At 37.1% G+C, this 23,980-nt stretch overlaps 2 protein-coding genes across 2 annotated transcripts; one reads left to right on the top strand and one right to left on the bottom strand.

Annotated features, from left to right (window-relative positions):
• Window positions 1–1,917: 1,917 nt before the first annotated feature.
• On the top strand, window positions 1,918–4,646 carry rbp4 (retinol binding protein 4, plasma). Its single transcript, XM_079261259.1, has 6 exons — window positions 1,918–1,966; window positions 2,252–2,354; window positions 2,874–3,010; window positions 3,113–3,219; window positions 3,814–4,026; window positions 4,301–4,646. Exons 2-6 carry the CDS (start codon window positions 2,253–2,255, stop codon window positions 4,342–4,344), a joined length of 603 nt encoding a protein of 200 aa, XP_079117385.1. The 5' UTR covers window positions 1,918–1,966; window position 2,252; the 3' UTR covers window positions 4,345–4,646.
• A 2,204-nt stretch (window positions 4,647–6,850) lies between these two features.
• cep55l (centrosomal protein 55 like) lies at window positions 6,851–14,389 on the bottom strand (the record flags this gene model as incomplete). The annotated part of the gene is made up of 11 exons (XM_079261261.1): window positions 6,851–7,063; window positions 7,213–7,338; window positions 7,432–7,503; window positions 7,759–7,882; window positions 8,088–8,281; window positions 8,656–8,783; window positions 9,364–9,508; window positions 10,350–10,403; window positions 12,980–13,135; window positions 13,988–14,095; window positions 14,201–14,389. 11 exons carry the CDS (start codon window positions 14,387–14,389, stop codon window positions 6,851–6,853), a joined length of 1,509 nt encoding a protein of 502 aa, XP_079117387.1.
• Window positions 14,390–23,980: the final 9,591 nt, after the last annotated feature.

The following is a 23,980-nucleotide window of genomic DNA, read 5'->3' as shown; positions in this document are numbered from 1 at the left end:
AGTAATGCATCCATGTGGTAGTCAAATACAAACTCAGTCAATAAGCATTGCATACGAACAGCAATCACCTCAGGCATGCTTTCAGAGTGATTTCTACTCATTTTAAGCTTTTCATCTGTTATTTCCTGGCAGAGTGTGAGCCCTTGACAGCAAATGGCTTCCAATGTCCAAGCCAACGACTTAACTTAAACCAGCAGTCTCTTACAGCTCCTTGATGATGCACGTGCACTATTATTTGTTCAAACAATCTTGGCAATCAAGAGATAGGATCTTCCTTGGCCTAAAATAACTTCCCTACCAAACCAACACTGGCTAGTGCCCAAATTATATCATTCTTGTTGTAATCAAAGTGAAGGAAGTATGCAAAGTCTTGCATTCAGCAGCACTCATCACTTGCAGAGCTATGATGGCAGCATGAATGTTCTCTGTGTAGAAGCAGCCCCCTAAATGACATCATCACAGTTTTACCTGGAAAGTCTTGGTACTGGAAACCAGCCAGTTATTGGGATCGTGATAACTGAGACATGGCTCTAAGCATATATGGGTGTCTGTTATTAACCGGGATGCACTGTCTAGTTAGTTGCTGGTAAAGGAAGAATTTCCCGAATAGATTTTGCTGCAAGGACTTAGATGAGCTTACAAAGGCAGTACTGGGAAAGGTGTGTGTGTTATTGAAATAAAGTAGCCAATTTCTCAGCAAGATCATCTATTTGTTAGTGTGCAGAAGAAGAAAAACAGACAAGAATAAATGTTTGTTTTACACCTTAATGATAAAGGTTAATAACAATTGAATTGATTTTATTTTAGGTCAAAGGTAGCTGCAAGTTTTAGGTAAAAGAGCTGCATTTAGCCACGAGGCATATTATTCAACCCGCAGTTTAAGGGGATCTTGAATAATTCGATCGTCACACTCCATCTGCCTCTTGCTGCCAACAAACTGCCCAAAATGCTAAATGCACACACAAACCTGGCAGTGAAGCATCAAATTTTCTTTTCTTTTTTTTTTGCCTGGTTTCAAGATTGTGAAATGTTTCACTGCCTCTGGCTAAATTCCAACTTCTGTTATTTATGCTCAGGAGTGAAAGTGCTGTTTTTTTTTTTTTACTGAGCAAGAGTTTGGTTATGCAAGCTGCAGATGTTTGGCTCTGTTATGCTTCTTTATCCCCCAGATGACTTGTTATATGATCCCATTGCAAAATAGCTGCATCAATATATAAGGAATCTGGACTGAAGATTTAAGTCAGATGAAAAACAGATCTGTACTGGAGAGCTGAGAAGACATTTCTTATACCTTGCTTATGCTGGTGAACATTTATCCCTGCTAACACCAAACATTGGGTTTAAAAAGGTTAGAGGTAGACCCAGTATAACGGAACATCTTTAAATGGGAAATGCTGAGGTTCTTAAATAAATGACATTACATCAGTAGAAGGTGGACTCTGCCCTTGTTTGATGCAAACAGTGTGCTGGGAGATAAAACAGCACTGATGCAATCATATTGATGATTACAGGGGGTCTTCAAAACTGCCGTGACACTTCATAGATAAATCAACTGAGAAAGTGCAGAAACAGATAAGTTTTTGGTCAATAAAAACTAAATCATTTAGCATTTTTTGGTGTAGTTTTGTGCTGAATCACTGCCCAAGGACAGAACCCACTCTTGAAGCTTCCTCTTGACTTTGCTTGTGGTTCCATACGGCTAAGAAATACTAAGAGGGTAACATTAAAACACTCATGGGAAGATACAAAGGGGTGGTCAACTAAATTTTGCAAAACACACAAATCAATTGGACTGGAACCAGCAGTTACGTAAATGTTTGTGCGATGCAGGGCAGGCTAACTGTGGGGAGAGCAGGGGAGGTTCAGGCCCCCCAAAGTTATTATGCAATACTGGCCAGATGTATATAAGGCCAGACCCACCCTGTACAGCGAGGATTTCTGTAGGCAGGCTCCTTCTTGTAACAAGGTATGCGCTGACAGCGGATTGGGTTTTCTCATTTACATTTTGAACATTTAAAACAACATACTCCATTTTTCGTAAATCTGTTGACTTTTTCTGAAACGTACTGAAAAATGTTTTGGAGCTCTGTGATGGACTTTGATCAGACTTTGCTTTACTTGAGGACATTAATGGAAATCATTGGAAAATGTTGCTGACAAATTGTCTTCTCCATTTGTCTTTGCTGTGCACCTCATGTTTTCTCTGTCCTTCCTTTTCTTCTTCTTCTTCGTTCCTTTCTTCCTGAGGCAGAATGCTGCGGTACGCTGTTTTCCTCGGTTTTCTGGCGTTTTCCTGGGCACAGGACTGTCAAGTAGACAACTTCCAGGTCAAGCAGGACTTTGATAGAACCAGGGTGAGTTGGTGGTGTTAAGAGACCCGTTTCACCCTATTGGGAATTTTGTGGTTAGTAATAGATTATATTTGCTCAAAGAACTGGAAGTTGCATTATTTAGATTGTGGGTCTCAAATTTATTAGTGAATTTTTTTTTTTTTTTTTTAAATCAACTTTTTATTTATTTTATATTATACACATTAACAAAAAACACATATGGAACAAGCACCATAAACAAAAAAAAAGACAAAAAAAAACCATACATACACAGGTCCAGGACACATAATAAAGTGTTAGATCTGCATATTAATGAAACACGACTCAAATTTGTTAACTTCCTCAATCATCCTTAAAAGTAGCCTCATATTATTAGACAGTCAGTTAGGTCAGTCACGGCTTATTAGGGAAATAATAATGATTTTAAAAAAAGTGTGTCTCAGCTTTCATGATTTTTAAAATATATTTTCCATGTTTAATGAAGAGCATCATGATGGTAGCAGACATACTATTTTTTTCTATTTATTTATCTTTTAATAAAAGTATTCAGGAACCTGGTACGCTGTCGGAAAGAAGGACCCAGAGGGTTTGTTTTTACTTGACAATGTCGTGGCCCAATTTGTTGTGGAGGAAGATGGCAAAATGACCGCCACTGCTAAGGGGAGAGTTATCATCCTCAAGTAGGTGTCTTTTGGTCCTGTGGAGGCCCGCTCATATACCACTTGATATGTTGCTCAGCTATTTATCTGGCATCTTTTCTCATGTTTTTCTTTTGCTCCTAGCAACTGGGAAATGTGTGCCCACATGTTTGCCACATTTGAAGACACTGAAAACCCAGCCAAATTTAGGATGAAGTACTGGGGAGCTGCTTCATACCTTCAGACTGGGAGTAAGCAGAACTTTACTTTCTTGCATATACACACACACACACATATATATATATATATATATATATATATATATATATATATATATATATATATATATATATATATATATATATATATATATATGCGCCTTAGGCTAACTGCTGATATAACATAGTGCTAAACTGGATGCTTTTTGTTGAAGCCTGTGTTGAAACAAGCTAGATGATTACTGGAAACAGGGTCCACATGGATCTGTTTAGGCTTTGACACACTGAGACTAAGTATACTTATTGGAACAATAAGGATAGTGAGTCTCAGATTATGTTTTATTTTCACTGTTGGTTTCAGACAGTAAAACTTTTTCACAGGAAAAAGAAGTGTAGCTCCATTTTAACAGAATTATTCATATAATGAGCATCCCCACCACGACCATATACATCATTCAAAACTCTCAAAATGTAAATGTGCAGTTTTCAACTTACTTTTAGGCATTCATTAACGTTCTTTTTCTGACTTTTTTTTTTTTTTTTTTGTCTGTAAGTTTTAGTTATTCATAAAGTCTAGAAAGGTAGTTTGGTTGAAGCTAACTCGTCTCGCACTCTGCTCGCTTTCAGATGATGAACACTGGGTTGTTGACACTGACTATGACAACTACGCCATCCACTACTCCTGCAGACTAAAAAATGATGATGGCACTTGCTTAGACAGCTATTCCTTCGTGTTCTCCCGACATCCGACTGGCCTGAGGCCAGAAGACCAAGTCATCATCACCCAGAAAAAGATCGACCTTTGTCTGTTAGGCAAATACAGACGTGTTGCACACAATGGTAAGTTACCTTCCACTGAAAACCTAAAGGTTACACTGTTCTTTATTGATCCAGGATTATTTGTCAGATGTGCGTCATTCGAAAAGAGCAAGTAAATAATTAACTCAAGTTGTGTAAATATTTGTGATTTCTGTCCAACTTTCGATCGAAAATGCTAGTTTTACTGGTGGTTACAGTCAGACTTTTATTTCTTTTAAGGCAATGCATTAACGGTGAATGTGTGACGCCATGCTCTTTTAGGTGAACGCAAACGTTCCTCTTCTTTTTATTGCAGGTTTCTGCGAGAACAACCCACCTGCTAGCCCTCAGGATTCTTGAAGTTTGCATACCAAAGACTGTATTCCCCTCTGCTGGTTTCAGATTGAATCCCACCTCTTCCTGACCTCTGCTGCCTCTTTTTTTTATTTTATATCTTAAGATAGAAAGAGAGAGAGAAAAAAAGGATTACTTTTGATTAAAACTCAAACAGAAATGTGAAATTATCATCAGTCACATGAAATATCTGACTTCTGTTGACCAACACTGTCAAAAACTCCTTACAAGTCTTACCTTAATCTGCTGCATGTTTCTTGATGTATACGTCTTGATTCAGTTTTTTGAAATAAAACATTCAAACCACACTGACTCAGTTCTTGAAAATGTTTGAAATGATCAGCATTCACCACAAGCTAAACCAACTCATAAGGTTACAAACATAAAAATACTGTAAGGAACAAAAGGAGGATATAAGATGAACTTCTTGTATCAACTTTATATATATATATATATATATATATATATATATATATATATATATATATATACACACTGACCGGGACAGCTATGCACAGCTCCGTAGACGACATAATAGCCTTAAATAATGTAGCTTCATTATTTATCCCCACTTGAAAAATGTCAGCAATTTGCACTTAGTCAAATATACTGACAGCTTTTCAGTCTATTTTTTCCCCCATTATTTCTCTCATGGTCATACAAAAGGTAAAACAAGACTTTACAGTACAAAAACAGAATTCAGAGCACCATGCTCGAAAAGGAGCAGGAAAAAAATAAATTCTTGTAATATTTTAAAAGGACCAATTAATGGTTATTTTCAGTCTATTGCTATCAAACTGTGTTAATGCACCTACAGTTACTCTTATCTCCTGTGATCCTGTTTTGAGTGTTTTTAGTTTAAAGTTAAATATCTGCTGTTTTGATTGATTGCATTCACATTTCCATGTTGTCAAAGCCAAGCAACCACTCTCCCACTGAAACTTTAATTTGCCTGTTACATTACTTAATACCAGCTGAACTACTTCCCCATCCGCCTCAGCGCAGTTTGTGTGTGTATCCCTAATTAGCAAATGATCCCATTCCAACTAAGAAGATAAACACACATTAGACCTGCTGAACAGCAGCATGTTAGTATGCTGACATTTGCTCAAAGCTCCACTCAAATAAACAATTAGCCTTGAAATACAGTGATATGACAAAGTAAACAAAAAGTGTTGCGCAGGAAGGAGATCTATGTCTTTATTGCACACATTTTGTACAGTACACAGCACAGCAAAACAGCTTTAGAACACATGATTGGAGTAAAACAAAACAAAAAAAAAAGTTAAAAGATAATCAAAATAATCCCGTTTTCGTACTTATCTCAATTACACACAACCCAAGGTAAAATGGTAAACGAAAAAGGTGAGATGTACCAGTCTTAAATCTACCTAGTCACATTGCCAAGGCTGCAGGAATAAAGACACCTTAACCCCTTTCTCCTACGAAGAAGACATCAGGTAATCCCCACTGTAAATAGTTTAGTACAAGGAATTAACTCATGGAATCTCATTCCAGCCTTACAGGACTGCAAGCTCAAAAAGTCAAGGTGGAGATGGATGGGAAGAATACGCAAGTCTACACGCCACATGTGACCAGTTAAGCTCTTCACTGATGCATGTTCGAAGTCTGGTTAAGTTCAACAAAATAAAAGCAAAAGATCTTAGTCATGGTTAGAATCACATGATTCAGCAAAGTTGATCCAAACATGGTAGACAGGGGAACTGTGACATACTACTACGGTAATGTAATATGCAACAGATAGCTGTCAGCAAACAGGAGTGCCTTTTACTGTAACTGAAAGCAGAGCGCTCGAGCACAAAAATATTCATCTGATTTTGTCATTCACATCGATATTGTTAAAACAGTCATTTACCACTGCTCTGTGTTTTTCTACAGAACGATGCACAAGTGAGGAAAATGTTACTGAGGTTACTGAAACTAGAAGTTTACACATGGTGCGTTTACAGGAGTTTTAACGAACGACACAAAAAATTATGCAGGCTTGTAAACTTTCATATGGAATAAAAAAAAGAAAAATGAACATCCCATGATTATCCAAATGCCACCATAAATGCAGAACATTATACACACACAGACAAGTCACAAAAGGAGGGTAAAAGTTTAAAAAATAGGGGCAAAAAAAAGAAAAAAAAGAAAAAAGGAAGTAGCTCATTTTAAAACTTAAGAATAAATATTCAGATCAAATGCAGACAAATTATATACAAAACACACTAAGAGCTTCATAAAGTGTAAAATGAAGATGCAGGCCGGGTGATGCTTTAACAGTAAAAATAACTGGAGGCAGGAAAGTTTTCTGATGCTCTACAAAACCGTTACAACGCAGGAGAACATGCAGTTTTATAAAGGCCTCATTTCCCTTTAATCTAAAAGACAAAAAAAAAAAAAAGTTTAAAATAAGTTATCTTTATTCTTAGATCTGTGTTTGATGCTTCTTTTGGAGTGAGGACAGTAAGACTACGTCTAGCTTGCCAAACTGATTAGAGCAAGATCAGGCCAGACAGTAGTCAATGTGTGCCAGGAGCTCCCTGTGGCGACTGGTTGGATAAGGAGCATGACATTTTGGACACTCCAGGAAACTCTCATCCAAGAGGTTGATGACTTTAGACGGGGATGTCGGTCCATGATGATCATCAATAGTAAGGCGCTCAAACTCAAATTTATTGTACGAGCTGGGCTCTGAGAAGCGTGCACTTGGTTGCTTCTGCAACACAAAGGAAGACTTTGAATTATATCAGTTTCAGTGGAAAAGAACAAATACATTTTCATTTGACACCGACTCTTCTTTAATGACAAGAAGCCACTGTTTGCTACTCTAACCTGTAACTTCTAGATGTGAAACAAAGCACTTACTGCTGACTCCAGTTTAGCAATCTGATCGCGGGCTTTGCGGAGCTCCTTCAGCACCTTGTGTAATTGCTGCTGCATGCTCTGCCGATCGATTTTTTCATTCTCAAAGTCTTTGGCAGACAGCTGGATCTTAGGAGAGCACAAACAGGAACATCTTAGATACCCAACAATCATTAAAACAATTGCCACAGCCGTGAGTTACATATGGAAATTGAATGTAACCTGCTGTTCCAGTGCTGCAATCCTCCTCTGCTCTTCATTTTGGCTCAGAAGAGACTTCTGCAGCACGTTTACCTGTGAAGCAACATGATGAAGCATTTTGGGATCCTTTTAAAGCGTAAAATACAAATGCACTTTTCAGATCTTCTTTTCCCCTCCAATATACCTGGAATTATATTTTATTAATCAACAGTATTTTTTCTGTCCCATATAATCACTGATTGATGAGGCATTCCATTGGCAGACTTCTTTTCATGTATTATTGATAAATTACTTTCAAAGCACATTAGTGAAGAGCAGCTAAATGCCAACAGATGACAGGAGAGTCACCTGCAACAGAAGCTCAGCAGATCTCTTCCTCTCCTCCTCCAATCTGGTGTTCATACTCTCAAATTCCGCTTTCATTCTGTCCGTCCGCTCAGATGATGCTTTTCTTTCTTCGTTCGCTGCATGTCTGCACGTTTACATGATCCATATAAAAAGACAAATAAGTTATGGCTTCTGTTTCTAATGCTAAATCGAATTACAGAAGTATTTCATGGAAGTAAAGCACACAGGTCTGTGAAGTTTCTTTGCACAAGCCAGATTTATGGATATACAGCGACTGTGCTGATCTTACAGCCATGAGTTCAATAATAACCACGGCAGATTTCTTTTACCTGTTGCCAGCTCGCTCTGCCTGCAGCTGCATCTTGGCCTCCTCCAGCTCTTTGCTCTTCTCTTCATACTTCCTCAGAAAGGCCGACAACTCCCGGCACTTGTCCTCATACCTTCTCTTCAGCGTCAACATCTCCTCCTGGACTCTGGTAGCCTGCTCCTTCTGACACCGCAGCTCAGCCTGAGCTTTCAAGGTCTGTTCAGCCGATGAAAACAAAATTGCAAAACTGTTTATACTTTCCGTCTACTCAGTTCTTCAATCGAGCTCTGCAGATCAATTATAAAGATGTCTGAATCCAAGGACTGTGTGTATTCAGCTGCATACTGATTCAGCACTGAACCAACCTTTTGAACAGAGGGAATGCCAATGAATTGGTTCACACTTTCAGATGGAGACTAAGGACAAGGTTTGCCACTAATGTATGCATCACAGGCCGCAACATGCACTATGTAAGAATCATTACAACACATTAGATAAGAAGAATTCTTCCACATGAAAGATAGTGAGGTACATATGAGTAAAAACAATGATAATGTTTTTTTTATTTTATTTTTTTTATCATCATTTACCTGTTCCCTCTGGACATTCAGCTCCAGCTGGGCTTTGGCAGTAAGATCTCTTTGGCTCTCCAGGTCTTTTTGCACTCCTGACAGAAGCTGGTCATAGTGGCTTTTCAGTTCAAATTCCTTTCCAGGAGCTGGAGAGTTTGTTGGAGTTGAGACAGGAAGCATCATTAATCAAATCAAACCAAACCAAAGACATTGGATATAAGAATGAGAAAGAGAGAGGGGAAAAACAAAACAAAACAAACTTTTAGCTACTCATCTTTATGTAGTATTATAGTAGAAGATTAAAGGACAGTTCTGTCATCACCCCTAATGCACCTAATTGTTCTGCAGTATTTCTGGCGATCGGTCAGGAAATACAGTGATCATTGTTCACTCAATGTTGCAATTGCAACATTCTAAAAAAAAAAAAAACAAAAAACAAAAACAACAACCTTAAAAAATAAATAAATATATAAAAATAACCCCAGAAAAGATATTAAAGGTCATATTGCCTCAGTGTGTTCCTCATAGATAACAACTATGTTATTACCTTATCAATAATTAATGGTTTGGCAAAACATATTTAAATCAAATTTCATATCTTTTCCCGACTTCCTCCCTTTCACATTTCATGCTGTATGCACACACAGTAAATTTAATTTAATTTCTTTTTCCTTCAATTGAAAGCTTTTTTTATATCATCAACATGAGGATGTCAGGTATTCTTACCCCCTGAAATATCTTCTGCTTTGGGTTGCTGCTGCTTTGCCTGAGCCAGCTGCTGCTCCAGATCCAGTGTACGGGCAACAACAGACTGGACGTAGGCCTCTCTCTGCTGGTCATACACCAGCCACTGCTGGTTTTTTTCAAGAGCCTGGTGGTGACATGCCCAAACTCAGAAAAACATAGACCTGCTGTTTTTTTGGGCCCTTATATCTGAAAGCATGTCTTTCAATGACGCAAAACTTTACACGGTTGTCCAGCCACCTCCTTCTGGAGCTATCCATCTTCAACTTTAATTGATTCTACATTCATGGTGGTGAATTAAAACATTAACATGAAAAAAATCCATCCATTGTCTTAGCCACTTAGTCTAATTCAGGTTTGCAAGTACATTAAAAGTAATCAGAAGCTATATAACCCCCTTAAATGCTAATGAACAGTCTGAGACTTTGAGAGAACTGCATTTGAAAATGGGATATGTAATGTACCAGCCGATCTTCTTCAGAATGCAGATGAGGAAAAAGAAGGTATTTGAGAAGGAATCGATATTTAATTGCCATTTTTGGTGTCTGAGCTCTCAATGCATGTACTATACACACTTTTGTGGGGCAAAACATGTTAGCAGTATTATTAGGTACTACAGACAGAAGCATAAAGTGAGGAGAAAATGGGTAGACTGAGAATCATGGCTCACTCAATGCACCTACAATACAGTAATCTGTTAGAAAAAAGGTATAAATTAATGGAGAAAAAAAAAAAAAAGAGCTGCTGCAGTGTCTGCATTATTTTGACCAACGCATGTCACAAGCTTTTCTTTAAGACTCCAATAAATCATGCCAGCTTGTGAAAAAAAAAAAAAAACTTCAATCCATCACCATCACCTGCTTTCAGTTTCACAGTGATGGTGCACAACAACAGTATTCTGCAGGAGGAGGAATATCTGGTTAAATTACATTCACAGAGAAACACAGCAAATCTTTAGCTGGACTTACATCTCTCAGCTGATCCTGCAACAATACCGAGTCTGCAGAAGATGCCTGTCCGTTCTGAGGAGAAGAAAAGTTTTGAAACGATACAAGATAAGTACTGGTGTTACACTTTGTGACAAAAACTTCAGAATAAAAAGAAATACTTCCTTTTGGATGACTGAGTTTAAATGAACCAGTCCTAACATTGTGCAGCTCTTAGCATCTCTACCTCCTTGTTAATGTGCATACACCTCTATACACTTCAGAGAAAAATCCAACTCTTGGCATTTACTCATAAACAAAAAAGTCACTAATTTACCTTTACAATAAGCTACTTTGTGTTCATGTTGTGCATTTCTGTTCAGTTTTTGTTAGAAAATCTCAACAACCACACACAACTGCAGGTCTGCCACAGGCTCAGAGTCACACAGACTTGAATTATTCAAACTTATTTTGAATAATTCAGGACAAACACACTGGAGCAAGTGATCAATCTATGCAGTGTTTTTCAAAGACTTGGCTACCTGACCTATGACACAAACCTTGGAGAAAGATCAACACTATTTATCCCACAGGAACCATTGTTCAATTCACAGTTCTGCTACCCTTACCCTGAAGTCGGCATGTCTGAATATTTGGAATTGTGTTGGTACAAGCAACCCATGTCTAACAACATACTTCAGTTGGGAGGAGACATGTAGAAACTCAGGAGTTCTTTATAGTAAACCTGCTAACAAGGTTTACTTTATGGACTCAGTTACCATAGTAACAGACTTGGGGTGAGTCTTGCATTTCTTTCTTGAAGAGAAAACCCAGATTCTCTTCAACTCAGGATTAAGATACACGTTTCAACATAACCTGCTTTATGGAACGTGCCCCAGCATTACCAGCCAAGTGAAGCATCTGACAAAATCAGAGTTGTAAGAACTATTGTTCACACATACTGTGATTTTCTGTCACTGCTACATCTACTGTATGTATGAAAGAGGCTGGAAGAAAGACGAGTATTACCAGATGACATCCCATATCCATAAAACTTAAAAAAAAAAAAAAAAAAAAAAGAAATCGAATATTTGGATCTAAAATCAAACGTCAAAAAAGCTAAGAACATTTACATTCTAAGACAGTACCTAAAGTGTTGGCATACATAAACAAACATCTGTAATTTATTCAAACTCCCATTTTCTTTAAGTTCTAGCCTCCACTGATGCAGATATATATCCACAATGAGAGCAGGGCAGTGAACGAGATTTGCATAAACTAACTGTTACACATGAATGACTAATAGGCCTGGTGTTTTATTTGGACTAATCATTTAAAAAAAAGTTAAAAAAAAATAAACATAATGAGAAAGTAAAATATAAACAAATGAGAACCTTTTCCCTTTCCTCATTATATAAATATATATCACCTCAAACTGAACTAATCAATGGGGCCATAATAGATTTATTTTGTCCATAAAGGCGAGTGTAAGGTTAAGCTTTTCAAGCTTCTACAGAATACAAAAATCCCAGTGGTCTACCAAGTGCAAGAAAATGCATTTTAAATTTGAGAGGAAAGTGGCTAAAAAAAAAAAAAAAAAAGTTCTTATGATTATCATTTTGATAAAGATGGAAATCTTACTATACATCTGACACAGAAAGATTCAATAAGCAGCATAGCACTGTCCTGGTAATAACATGAAAAAGGAACATGGAAAAGCATAAACTAATATAGTGTTTTTGCTCATGTCTTTATCATTATTATTATTATTATTATTATTATTATTATTAATAATAATAATAAATATTATTATTATTATTAATAATAATAATAAAAATGCATATTGGGAATTTAAGTTCCATTAGAACAGATTGATTGGGCTGCTAAACGAGGAAGGTAATGTCAGATGTTTAAGAAAACAGATTAAACATTGCCACCTGGTGGGCAAAGGAAGACCTGCAACTGCACAGCTACATAAATGAAACTAAAAGGCTTTGATAGAACAACAAATGTGTTGAAATTACACTAATGAAAATGTACAATAAAAGCAGGAAGGTCCACTGACCCATCACACAAATCATGATTTAAGCATTTGCTGCTTTCAACCATATTTCTCTGATGTGAGAAGACAAATGATTCCTGAAACAGATTTGTTGTTTTGTTTTTTGTCAAAAATATTGCAGTACAGCAGAGGAGTGCTCACAGAAAGGGAAATAATTGTAAGAGGATGTAAGACTGGGAAGCAGAGCACAGAAAACCAGTGAAAGAATTATTCCTTTTCCAACAAAGGGGGAGGGGAAGGTGGATATGCTGTTAGATGTGGGATATGACGACTCAACCCACTTTGCTCCACATTGTTATCTTGCAGAAAAAGGAGAGGGAGTGGCTACCCAGGTTTAACCTCCATCTGTCTTATTTCCTCACATTTTGAAATAAAATTGCTCATGACGTCACTGGGTTATTCATATATAATCAAAGGCAGAATAACCGTGATGCATTTTTAATCACCTGCACAAAGGTGTAGCCAGACGCGTTAAAAGCAGCTATTTCATTGGAGGCGCACCGCTTCCCAATAATGCCACAGATCATGCAGAAGAAGAGACTTTTTATTTTTTTCCCCCCAGACTAATTATAACCTCCTGACAGGTACAAAGGCTGGAAGGTCAACCTACCACCACCTGCGTTTCCAGGGATTGGCATCGGGCAGAAACAGTGGTCAGCTTGTTTTTCAGATTCTCCGTCTCCTGTGACAAGTTCTGGAACAATGCGTCTCTCTGCTCTATGTCTTTCTTCCGTTGGTCCAGCTGGGCCTGCAGCGATGCTACCACCTGAAATGCACAACTAAATGACGTTTCGGTAACAACTATGTTAAGCTGATTTTTTTTCCGCCACCTTTTGTCTTTGTTTAAACAAGTAATTTGCAAAGAAAATTTGTTTCATGTCTTCCACACAATTATCTTCATCACATAGTTGACATTACATGGCTGGAAGTCAGGTGGCATTGCCCACTTAGCACCTCTGCTGATGAAACTTAATGAGGAGGAGGGAAGCGTGATTAATGTCTGGGCAAAGCAAAATGCTGATATTCTATGTGCCAGCATGTCATCTGCGAGTTTGGCCCGCTGCTGTTCTGACTAGACTAAATTAGAGAGCTATTTCTGCAACAATAGAAAAAAAGATTACACAAGGATAAGCAACGGCTGCAAATAGATAACATAAATTTTTACACCAGTGTCAAACAGTAACAAGTCATGAATGCTAATATGCACACACACCCACAACTGACAAACAGTTTATAAATGTCAAGTGAATGGCACATAACACCATGTGTTAGAATGCAGCTTCTGTTGGTTGTCTAAACTTCGCTTTGCTGAGCTGCTGTCAAAACGGGACAGAAGCCATTTCCCTCCAACTGTTTGTGGCAGCTCATTGCGATTCTAGTACGATTCTCCCCTCCCTTCTCTGACAGTTGTCTGCTGCCAGCAACACATACACCACCAACAAAATACCAAGAGTGCAACAAATCCTACCAAGTTGAAACGTACTATCGAGGAAAATGCTGTGCGGGTTTCACTCTGAGCTGGATGTGCCCTTGTTTACAGGGCATTTCTTGATGGATAGCTGACCACGTATGTAAATTTGAACCATATATTTCTGCAGAGAGGTGTCATTGTACATACCTCTCCTCCTTTAGCTGACAGCTGCTGTCTCAGAGCTTCCAGTTCCTGCTCTTTAACCAGCAACTGCTGATTGTTCCTCTCTCGCAGCGTCTCTAGGGAAAGGATCCTCTAAAAAAAAAAAAAAAACCCAAACAAACAAAATGCACATGTAAACACACAAAAACAGTCATAAGGGACTGCAATTCCCTGATGTAGCTGGGAACACATATTTACCTCCAGCAGCTTGCTTTTGTCTGAGTCAGGTGGTTTGATGTGTCGCTTGGCCAGATCATCAATCTTTCTCCTCAGGTGAGCATTCTCCTTCCTGACTCTCTCCAGCTCCGCCTCGGCCTTAGAGGCAGAGCTGCTGGATTTGAAACCCAACTTGGAGACAATGATCTCTTTGGCACCTTTAGACGTCATGGGTTTCTTTGTTGGTACTAAATAATGTAAAATGGAGTGGTCTACGGAGACAGGCAATTTCAAAGAGGGACAGATTTTACATTTGGTTTGTCTGGCTCAGTTGGAATAAAATGATCTGGACAGAAAAAAAGTCAACAACCGTGATAGAAATGGAAGTAAATATGCAAATTTTTTGTGAGCAAAGATTCTTAAAGTAGCCTCAGAGCTATTTTAACCCAAATGAGCAAATCTGCCTGTTCATCTCAACTCCAATATTTTCAGCTCAGACAAACTGCTACGCAACATCTGCGTGTTGTCCCATGTCTGACAATTGTCCATTCAGGTCACTGCATGTGCAGTTATTGATCTGGATAGTACAATAAATAAATGAAAATAAACAAATAAACAAATCAGAAAAAAACAACAACACAGACACACACACCCATATCTAACCAAGGCATTTGTTTACACACGTCTTAACCAAATGAACACCATTCGTATTTCTCACCCCAAAAGGTCAAAATTGGCAAATTAATTTAGTACTCAAATACAACATAAAGTGCTTTAAAATTAAAAAGAAAACTGGATAGCTCAGTTACGAACGCAAGAATTAATTTCCTGTCAACCCTCCTCGTGAATAACCTAACATAAAGTAATAAGGTAAAAATACTCTAATGTACGTACTATTTACCAAAACATTACTGGCGCAGATAAAGACAAAATACATAAAACTCACAGTTGAAGAAAGTTGAAGATATTCACTGAAATTAGTCTATTTGTGTCGAGACCGTTGTTTGACCGACACTTTCATTTCCTGAAGTTTGAATTGCAGCGCGTTGACGTCATATGCATGACGTCTGTGGGGTGCGTTTGTTTATAAATTCCAGGGTATACCGATAACGAACTAATTTGGCGGAGCAAATGAGTAAATATGTAAACCAGCGATTCACAGCATGCGGATCAGATCATATTTAAATCATATTAAAATATATTTTTCAATTAGTGGTTGTGTACGTACTTTAGGTCTTAAAAGGAAATAAACTAGGCAGTAATTAGGTGTTTTCCTTTCGTCGTGCAATTTTGACAGCGGGCTGTACATGTACATGGATGAAGCGAGCCCATCTAGCACAGATAAATAAACCACTAAAACCAGATGGTCTTGTTGGGAGTCTGGGTAACAACATTTTACTGACTCAACCAGTATGCATTGCAAAGGGTCAGTCTTAACAATTTCTTCAAGTGACATTCAACAAATGAACTTTTTGGCTTATAAGAATACATAGGTCCCTTTCAGATCCTTTTTACTGAAACATTTGCCCCAGTATTTTGACCCAGTAAATTTCACAAAATAGCTTATAAAAGTAGTGCGATAATTAGGAATAAGAGGGTTATATTAAAAAGTCCGGTTTTGTTAAATAAATGACTGTAGAATAGAACAGAATAGAATACTAACTGAGTTTGAACATCCTTGTGTACAAGAGCCACGTAGGCTCGTGCCATGTTCATAGCCTACCAAGTTACAGATTTTTTTTTCTGTTTTATTTCAGTGTCATGGCTCATGTGGAGTAGTTGCATGCCAGCAGGCCAGAGCATTGGTATGCAGTTTTGAAAAAAAAAAAAAACAAAAACAAAAAAAAACATCAACTACAATAAGGGGAAAAGGTTCAGATGAAATCTGTGATACAGCATCTCTGCATGATAACAAGGCACAAAGACTGATGTAAGTGGGAGACTAGCAGCAAACTAAGCTGACGGTGATGTGTGGGTTATGTTCACTCTGGTTCTGCCATGCCTGCCATAGCTGCTTGCACACTTGTCAGCTAAAAGTTGTCATATTGTCTCTTATTCCTAAAACTACCTGAAGCATCTCCCAAATAATTTGCAGCAGGCCAGTAACTTGTCTGACTACAGCAAAATCATCCCAGAGAGTTGTGACGGCAATGAAAACTCCCCTCGAAAAGAATATGTGTTCACGATTTTCTCAACATAAAATGGTAAGGCATGACGGGAACTTATTATCTCTGATACACAATCTGGACAAATGTCTGCGTTACTGCAAGTTTGATATGCAGTCTTTGAATGATTTTCAGTTAAATCCAAGATTTAAATAATGAATACATCAGTTCATTCTGTTTTTTATCTGCTTTATTTTGCAACCAGTGTTTTAAAAAATACTTTCACATATTTTAATATTGCTTAAAACAGCAGACAACATTTAGGAATTTGAAATATTTTACTTCTTACAACTTATAAGGTAATTCTTCATTTTATTTTGTAAATACACTGACGGCATAGTCTTGATGTCTTAAAAACCTTTTCCAAAGGTTTCGCTTTTGTAATTAATCATGCCGTACTTCGTCAGGAGCTATATTTCTGTCACTGGCATTTTTCACTCTGTAATGGCATACAGCCATTGTGTTTATTTAATAACCTCAGCCACATTATAGACCTTGATTAAAAAAAAAAGAAGAAGTGATGTTGAAATAGCACTCTATTTCAGCTCATGCTTTTGTAAGGGTAAACAGAAATAATGAGTCAAAGTGAGTATACAGCAACTCCAAGATTAAAAAAGTAGGCTTGTCGTTCAAATTTCTCTCCTGTTCTTGGAGTCTATTGCATACATATCCTTATACACTCTTATTTTCACATGATGAGATCAACAAAATGCATTAAATGCTGTTCAGTGTATCTGATTTCTTTAATTATTTAAACCAATGGCAAATTAATAAACACATATTGTTCACCATCACAAATCAGGAAAAGGATTAAATCAACAGGTAGTCAACTTAGATTAGCGCATCACATCTGAAAGTTAGTTTTTTGCCAGAACGTGTTTCTGCTGCTGGAACTGGTTTATTTCGCTCCGCTTTTCTGTTATGATATCTAGGTTTTTGCACCTTGATTTTCCCACATACTCTGCATTAAAATACAGAGACAGTTGAGCATATCAATAACTAGTCGAGGCACAGGTAACGCATTCCCAACCTAAAGCAAGGGCTGAATATGATGTCAGTTTTTCTTGAATTCTACTTCGCCGAGCTGTTAGCATCTCTTGTGAGTCTTTGCAAATATGATCAATCTATAAAGGCCTTCAAGGTTCAGCTGCTACGTGAAAAAAATGGGGTTGAAAAATTCTCTTTCATCAGAGGGCAAAATATGGCAAACATGAAAAGTGAAAGTAAATACACAGCAATTTATAAATATATATATTTTTATCTAACCTACTGGATGTTTTTTTTGGACCTTTAGGCTTTGTTCCAAGTACAATCAATCCTTTGTACTAAAGTATGCCCCTTGCAAGCAAATTGTTTGTGAGCTCCTCTAATGTTGCATCAAAACCTGGAACACATTTGTTTTCTGCACTATGTGAAAAATATCAAAGACTCAACTGGTTTGATATCTGTCAGATGAAAACTGCTTGCTGTCAGTAGTATGTTTTGTGGGTGACAGTTGTCAGCTGTGCATACTGATTTAATTTAATAGCTTTTTTCTTAAATTTAATTACAGACTTTGATTGTGTATATATTCGGGGAATTCTCAGTCTTCAAACGTTGCCCGTGTACACAACAAAAAAAAAAATGACCACAGCTAAATAAACAGGCAACTATTCAATGCAAAACTTTAATGTTGATTTATACCCTATACATTGGATAAATCTGACTGATTGTTTTGAATTAAGCTCCATAATGATAATAATAATAATTATAATAAAGACATTAAAAGTCAGTGTATTCTTTATTGCATATAATTTCTCATATAGTTCACTATAGTTTTAATGCATTAAATATGAATTTATTTAAAGTCTTTTCATGCCAGTAAAGGTTTGCACTGACAAAGTGCATTGACAGATCCAGTTTGTTCGTGTGCAGTCTTGGGCAATCAAAGCTAGGTGTCCATAGCTGTGTTCCTTGGAGATAAACAAAGAAATGGAGACATGCAGTGTGCTCCTCATTATGGTGGGCCAAAGTTCCAGCAAGACCTGACATACAGCTGAACAACGCATCCCTCAAGGTTTGTCCAGTAAGCTAACTGAAGACTGGAGGGAGAAAACAGCATGACAAGAAGCATGCCTCCAAATCAGGAGACTGGGCTAAATCTGTGGAAGGACTATAATTTATTTGGACAGTACGATGTTAAAAACGTCGCTTCGTTTTCACCATCTGTCTCTCAGTTGACTGAGAGTCTCACAGAGCTGTCAGACTCTCAGTCTGCCGTTGGGTTTCCTCATCGGGGCCAGAGAGGAGCTTGGCTTGTGGATCAGCCTCCTGGTGAGCCATGTCCGCATCATCAGCAGAGCAGCAAGCAGCTCTACCATTTTGCAGCAGACCTCCTGGTGCTTTGCATCATGGACTGGCCTTGCTCCCATTGCCTGTAGCCGGGTCGCTGAACTTTGAGGGGTCATGGCATTTGCCAGCACAGGGCTATACTGGCAAAGAACATACTTCTTTCTGTGGAGGGATTCTGTGCCTCGGCAGACAACCACAATGCACAAACAGAATCACCTTGATGAGATCAGAATAGATTAAACTAATTAAATTGTGATACACAGGCAAACAGTTGTTGTATGTTGCATCTCTACGTTGTGTTCTTCTTCAATATTGGCAACCTTTAAGCCATCAAGTTTGGAGAGGATTAATAAAACATCCACCTCTACAATTTATGCTGGTAAAAACAAATTGCTCTGGTGGAAAATAAAATATAATGGATAGGGAGTCATTATACAACTGCTGAGGAAAATTATAAACACAGAAAAACAGGGTATAATTGCTATGGTATCAAGAACACAATAGGACGTACACAACAAGGACTATGCAGTCAGTAGTTGCTCAATACATTTAAAAAGAGTCTCCTGTACACTTTATGAGCTATGGCCTAACATACTGTACACAGTTTAAAAGAAAATTACATTCAGTTTCCTAAAACCATGCAGAAAATTAGTTCATGTTCAATAAAACAAAGTTGGAGTTTTTTGTTTGTAAAAGGTGTGTCTGGCACAAAACAAACAACACAACTGAAAGAGGACCATTTCCTCAGTGAAGTGCTGTGGTGGCAGCATCAAGCTTTGGGGATGATTTGCTTCACATGGGACCGGGGTTTTAAGAAGATCAGTGTTCTGTAAAAGTCCAACCAGAGCAAAGACCTGAATCCAAATAGAACATTTTTGAGGGGAAGCATGCAAAAACACATAAATCGAGATGTGCCAATCTGAAATATCCCCCAGAAAGTTGGAGTGCTGTTAAAATGCTTTAGTCACTGCAGTATGATATCTGCAATGTTTTATTTTTCTTTATTCTTCTAATATGAGAAAAACTTAATACTTTAAAACTGATCTTTGGACTTTACGCATTGTATTTTAATATAAGTTATGATTTTATTATGATTTTGATATTTGTATTTTCTTTTATGCTTTTTTTTCTGTAATGCCTTTAATGTTTCATGTAAAACACTTTGAATTTTCTTGTACATGAAAGGTGAAATACAAATAAACTTGCCTTGCCTTGCCTTTTGTGAATGTGGAGTGCATCACTACCATAGACCGTATATGATCACTGCAGTGTTTGCTGGAAGCAGTTGACGCCTACTGTAAAACTATAATAGTAACAAAAAAACAGAGATAATAAGCATCCTCAGATCCATCATTTTAACTAGAATATATCAAAAAGCTATATGAGAGAAAAGTACAGAATAAAAATATTTCTTATTTCTATTTTATATCACATGCAATGAGGCAAGGAGGGATTTAAAAACATATTACCTTTTTTTTTCTGTTTAGACGTGTGAGGTAGAAAATAAGGCCAGTGTACTGGAAATAAAGCCTTAACTAACAATTGACTGCAACATCAACAAATCTGTGTGACTGTGACAAATTTTAAGTTCATGTTCTGCTGAAATCCACCTGCAGACCAACAATCTGCCTTCTCAAGCTGAAAATTAAACCCATGATTCATTTTGCAGCAGAAAAACTTCACTAAATCACTGACTTTTGCTATCTGCATGGATGAGAATTCTTATCATCTCTGTTTGTTTACTAATGATCTAAAATATGTGTTTATTTCTCAGTCTAACCAAGATCCACCTTTTCCATTTTGTACTGGCTTCTGACACAGTGGCTGATTATCACTGCACAAAGAAAAATATTAAAACTAATACTGCTGTTTGTGTTTGCAAACAAAGCTAGGTTTAAAGTTGTAAAATGCACATAAACACAGACCCATTAAGGATGATTGAAGAGATAGTAGGAGGTGCTGCACTGCATTATTAAAAAAAAAAAAAAAAAAAAAAAAAAAGAGAATACCTAATGTTATCTGAAACAATATGTAGGACAGCCATGGACAGGATGTACAGTATAGAAAACTGACGAAGGAATGCAACAACATGACAGTACCTTGACTTCATGCATGGAATGTCATATGTGTCAGTGGGCGACTATGCAGCCATGACCATGCCTGGAGCCACATTCTGCTAATTAGGTTTTTACAAAATGTCCCATCAGCACTGATAAATAAGCCAAATGCTTAAATAGTCAATATTATTTAGACTAAATAACTTTACCCAGAAAGATTAGATATACAATTGAACTATGGTTTGACCTGTATGGATAATTCTTATCCATTATACAGGATGCTGTGTGAACAATGTTCGAGACATTCTGCTAGATATACATGTGTCCATGGGAGGTCATAATACTTCTAATTATTTTAATTTATTTCGTGTTATTCTTATTGTTAATGTTCTTCTTCTTATTTTTATTATTATTATTAGTAGTAGTCTTATCCATTATACAGGATGCTGTGTGAACAATGTTCGAGACATTCTGCTAGATATACATGTGTCCATGGGAGGTCATAATACTTCTAATTATTTTAATTTATTTCGTGTTATTCTTATTGTTAATGTTCTTCTTCTTCTTCTTATTATTATTAGTAGTAGTAGTCAGAGTTGTAGTTGTAGTTGTAGTAGTATAACTCTATCACTGTGACTGATTACTGTAAGCTTATTGATAATGTGCCATAATAAGGATAATATTATTTGTATACAGGTATGACTATTATACTGTGTTGTTAGCATGACTATTGATCGTTATATGGTTACATCATAAAAAGTGAACAAATAAAAATAAATAAAACCATATTCTCAAGGGAGATGTTGATTGCATATGTTAAATACTGTAATTAACACTGTTGGTTTTATAAGACTGAATAAGAAAGTAATATTGAAAAAATATGGAACTTGGGAGCTTGTGCAACACACTAAGGCCTGTTTAAATGAAATGTGCACCGGTAGGATAATTCAGCCTCCAGCTGAACTGGTTGGGGGTGTTAATACTAATTTTCTTTTAGAATATCTTACAGTTTTTAACCTTTTTCACTTGCAAGTAACAAGGGACAATGTCCTCATAATGTGGCCTGAGTTAAAAGGTAATATGTTGGTGAACTTTAAAACTTGATGCTACTCTTCAAGACATCTTAGAACAGGCTTTATATATTTATTCTTATCAAGTGAAAACTATTCCTGCATGCATAATCTGATTAGGAAGGACAAAGTTAAAAGGTCGTCAATGAAGAGTTTATATAATTTCCATGGAGAGTCTCAGAGCCCTTTTATGCAATTTTTGTTTTGTAAGGAGACTTGAGACAAATATAATGAACAATTGTGTTTTATGTCAGTCTTTCTCCTTTTTTTTCTTTCTTCCCTCTCTGCTCATTTCCTCCATCAGTGCACACTCTGCATTCCTTTCTTTCCCCCTCTCTCATTTCCTTTTCCTTTACCCTCGCTTCTCTCTCTCCCCCACAATCCCAGAACGATTTTCATTAGCCAATGCCAAAAATGCCAGCAGTGCAAGAACTACTGAAAAATAAAACATGAACATAAGCTTTTTTTCATCTCATAAGGATGGCTAGAAGCTAAGGTGAACGTCTTTCCATCTAAAGGTTGTCGGATTGATCCTCAGCTTCCGTCATTCAGATGTCGATGTGTCCTAAGGCAAGATCCTGAACGCTGCATTGCACAGCAATACATTCCTTATCTGTAAGCCACTTTTTGACAGAAATATCTGGTAGATTATGTGGTGTAGTAACATTATTCTACAGCCATAACAGCTTTGGGTTGGTTCTGATTCCAACTCATGTCAGGTAAGAGACAGGATAGATGCTGGACAGGTGACGAACCAATCACTACTAAAGAAAACTACATTTTTCATTCTTTTACCTGGTGTTCATATGGAAAGACAACTTTCACATCAAACACCAGACATCTGTGGGTGTTGCTTTTATGGATGAATCAGGTCAGTATGTTGAAGCCTTTGTTTTAGTCTAAAAAGACAATGAAATATGGGCCGCGTTTCAACATCTGACAAAAATTGGATCAATGCGTCTTGAATACTGTCTGCTGCAGGTACTACACAAACTGCCCATTATGGCTGCATTCAAACCCACTTACATAAAGCTAAATTATCCCTTGAAAACAGTGAGTGGAAAAGGTGATAAACACTTTCTAAAGGTAATCAGATGTAAAATAATATTATAAGGAAAAAATGTTAAATATATATGTATTTCATGAAAATCTCTTTGGAAATCTGTTTTTGTTTATTTAGTATAAGATATAGATTATTAGATTTTCCTTTTTAAAAAAAATCCAAGATCAAATATTTGAAATATTGTACTATATTTTGTGTACTGTATATATTTTCTTATATTTGATTTGCCGAAAAGAACTTAAGAGAACATCTTTAGTCAGTTGTGAAAAATATGTAAATTTGGAGGACAATTATCCTCAAAATGGCGGTGCAGTTAAATCCTTTAAACAGCGATGCAGTGACCATCATCATTGTAATTAGAGAGTCACTGATTTGAGCCTTGGTTTGGTTGGATGTGTCCACATATTCCAGAAACATGTGGGGTTCTCCATGTGTTAATAAGTGGATGTGAAATTCCTTTTGGTCTCTGTGATGGAACAATAGATGATGCTCTGCAACCTGGAAATCGTGAATGGAGAGACTTTCTTTAAATAAATGTGTTTTCCAAATCATGAAAAAGTAGATTGATTAGATTTTGTGCAAAGCTGCTTTTCAATGCCTTTTAATGTCGTTGCAACATCTTTTCAATGTCTTTTCAACATCTTTAAATGTGTTTTCAGCATCTTTTCAATGTGTTTTCAGTGTATTGTCAATGTCTTTTCAGTGCATTTCAACAGAATTGTTACTCTACTGACATTCAACATCTGCTATCATTCTTCTACATGTGAGACTAGACTGTCATGTTCGCCTGCATCTTTGTACAGTCATGTACACACCTTAGTCAGGGTATAGGAAGAGGACAGTCTCAGGTAACTGACCATTCCAAGCAACACAATTTATTTGAGTGTCATCATGTGCAAAATAAGTTTTTTCCTCTCCTGCACACTTGTGCCTTTTGCACTTTGCTTGCATCCTCAAATGGTTAGGGACACGGTGCTCATAAGGTGCAGCTAAGTGGTGTTTCACAACAACTCTTGTACATGAACCATTACCTTTTTTTTAACTTTCTACTACTACATGGAAGAAGTACTCAAAATATAGAACAGTCTGAAAAAGTGGGTTGTTTTGTTTGTTTACCTAATGTCGGTCCTTGCTCT

This window comes from Telmatherina bonti, assembly GCF_933228915.1.
Source record: "Telmatherina bonti genome assembly, chromosome: 21".
Lineage (NCBI taxonomy): Eukaryota > Metazoa > Chordata > Actinopteri > Atheriniformes > Telmatherinidae > Telmatherina > Telmatherina bonti.
Note: the sequence above shows the minus strand (reverse complement) of the source record. Positions and strands in the feature narration are given on the sequence as shown.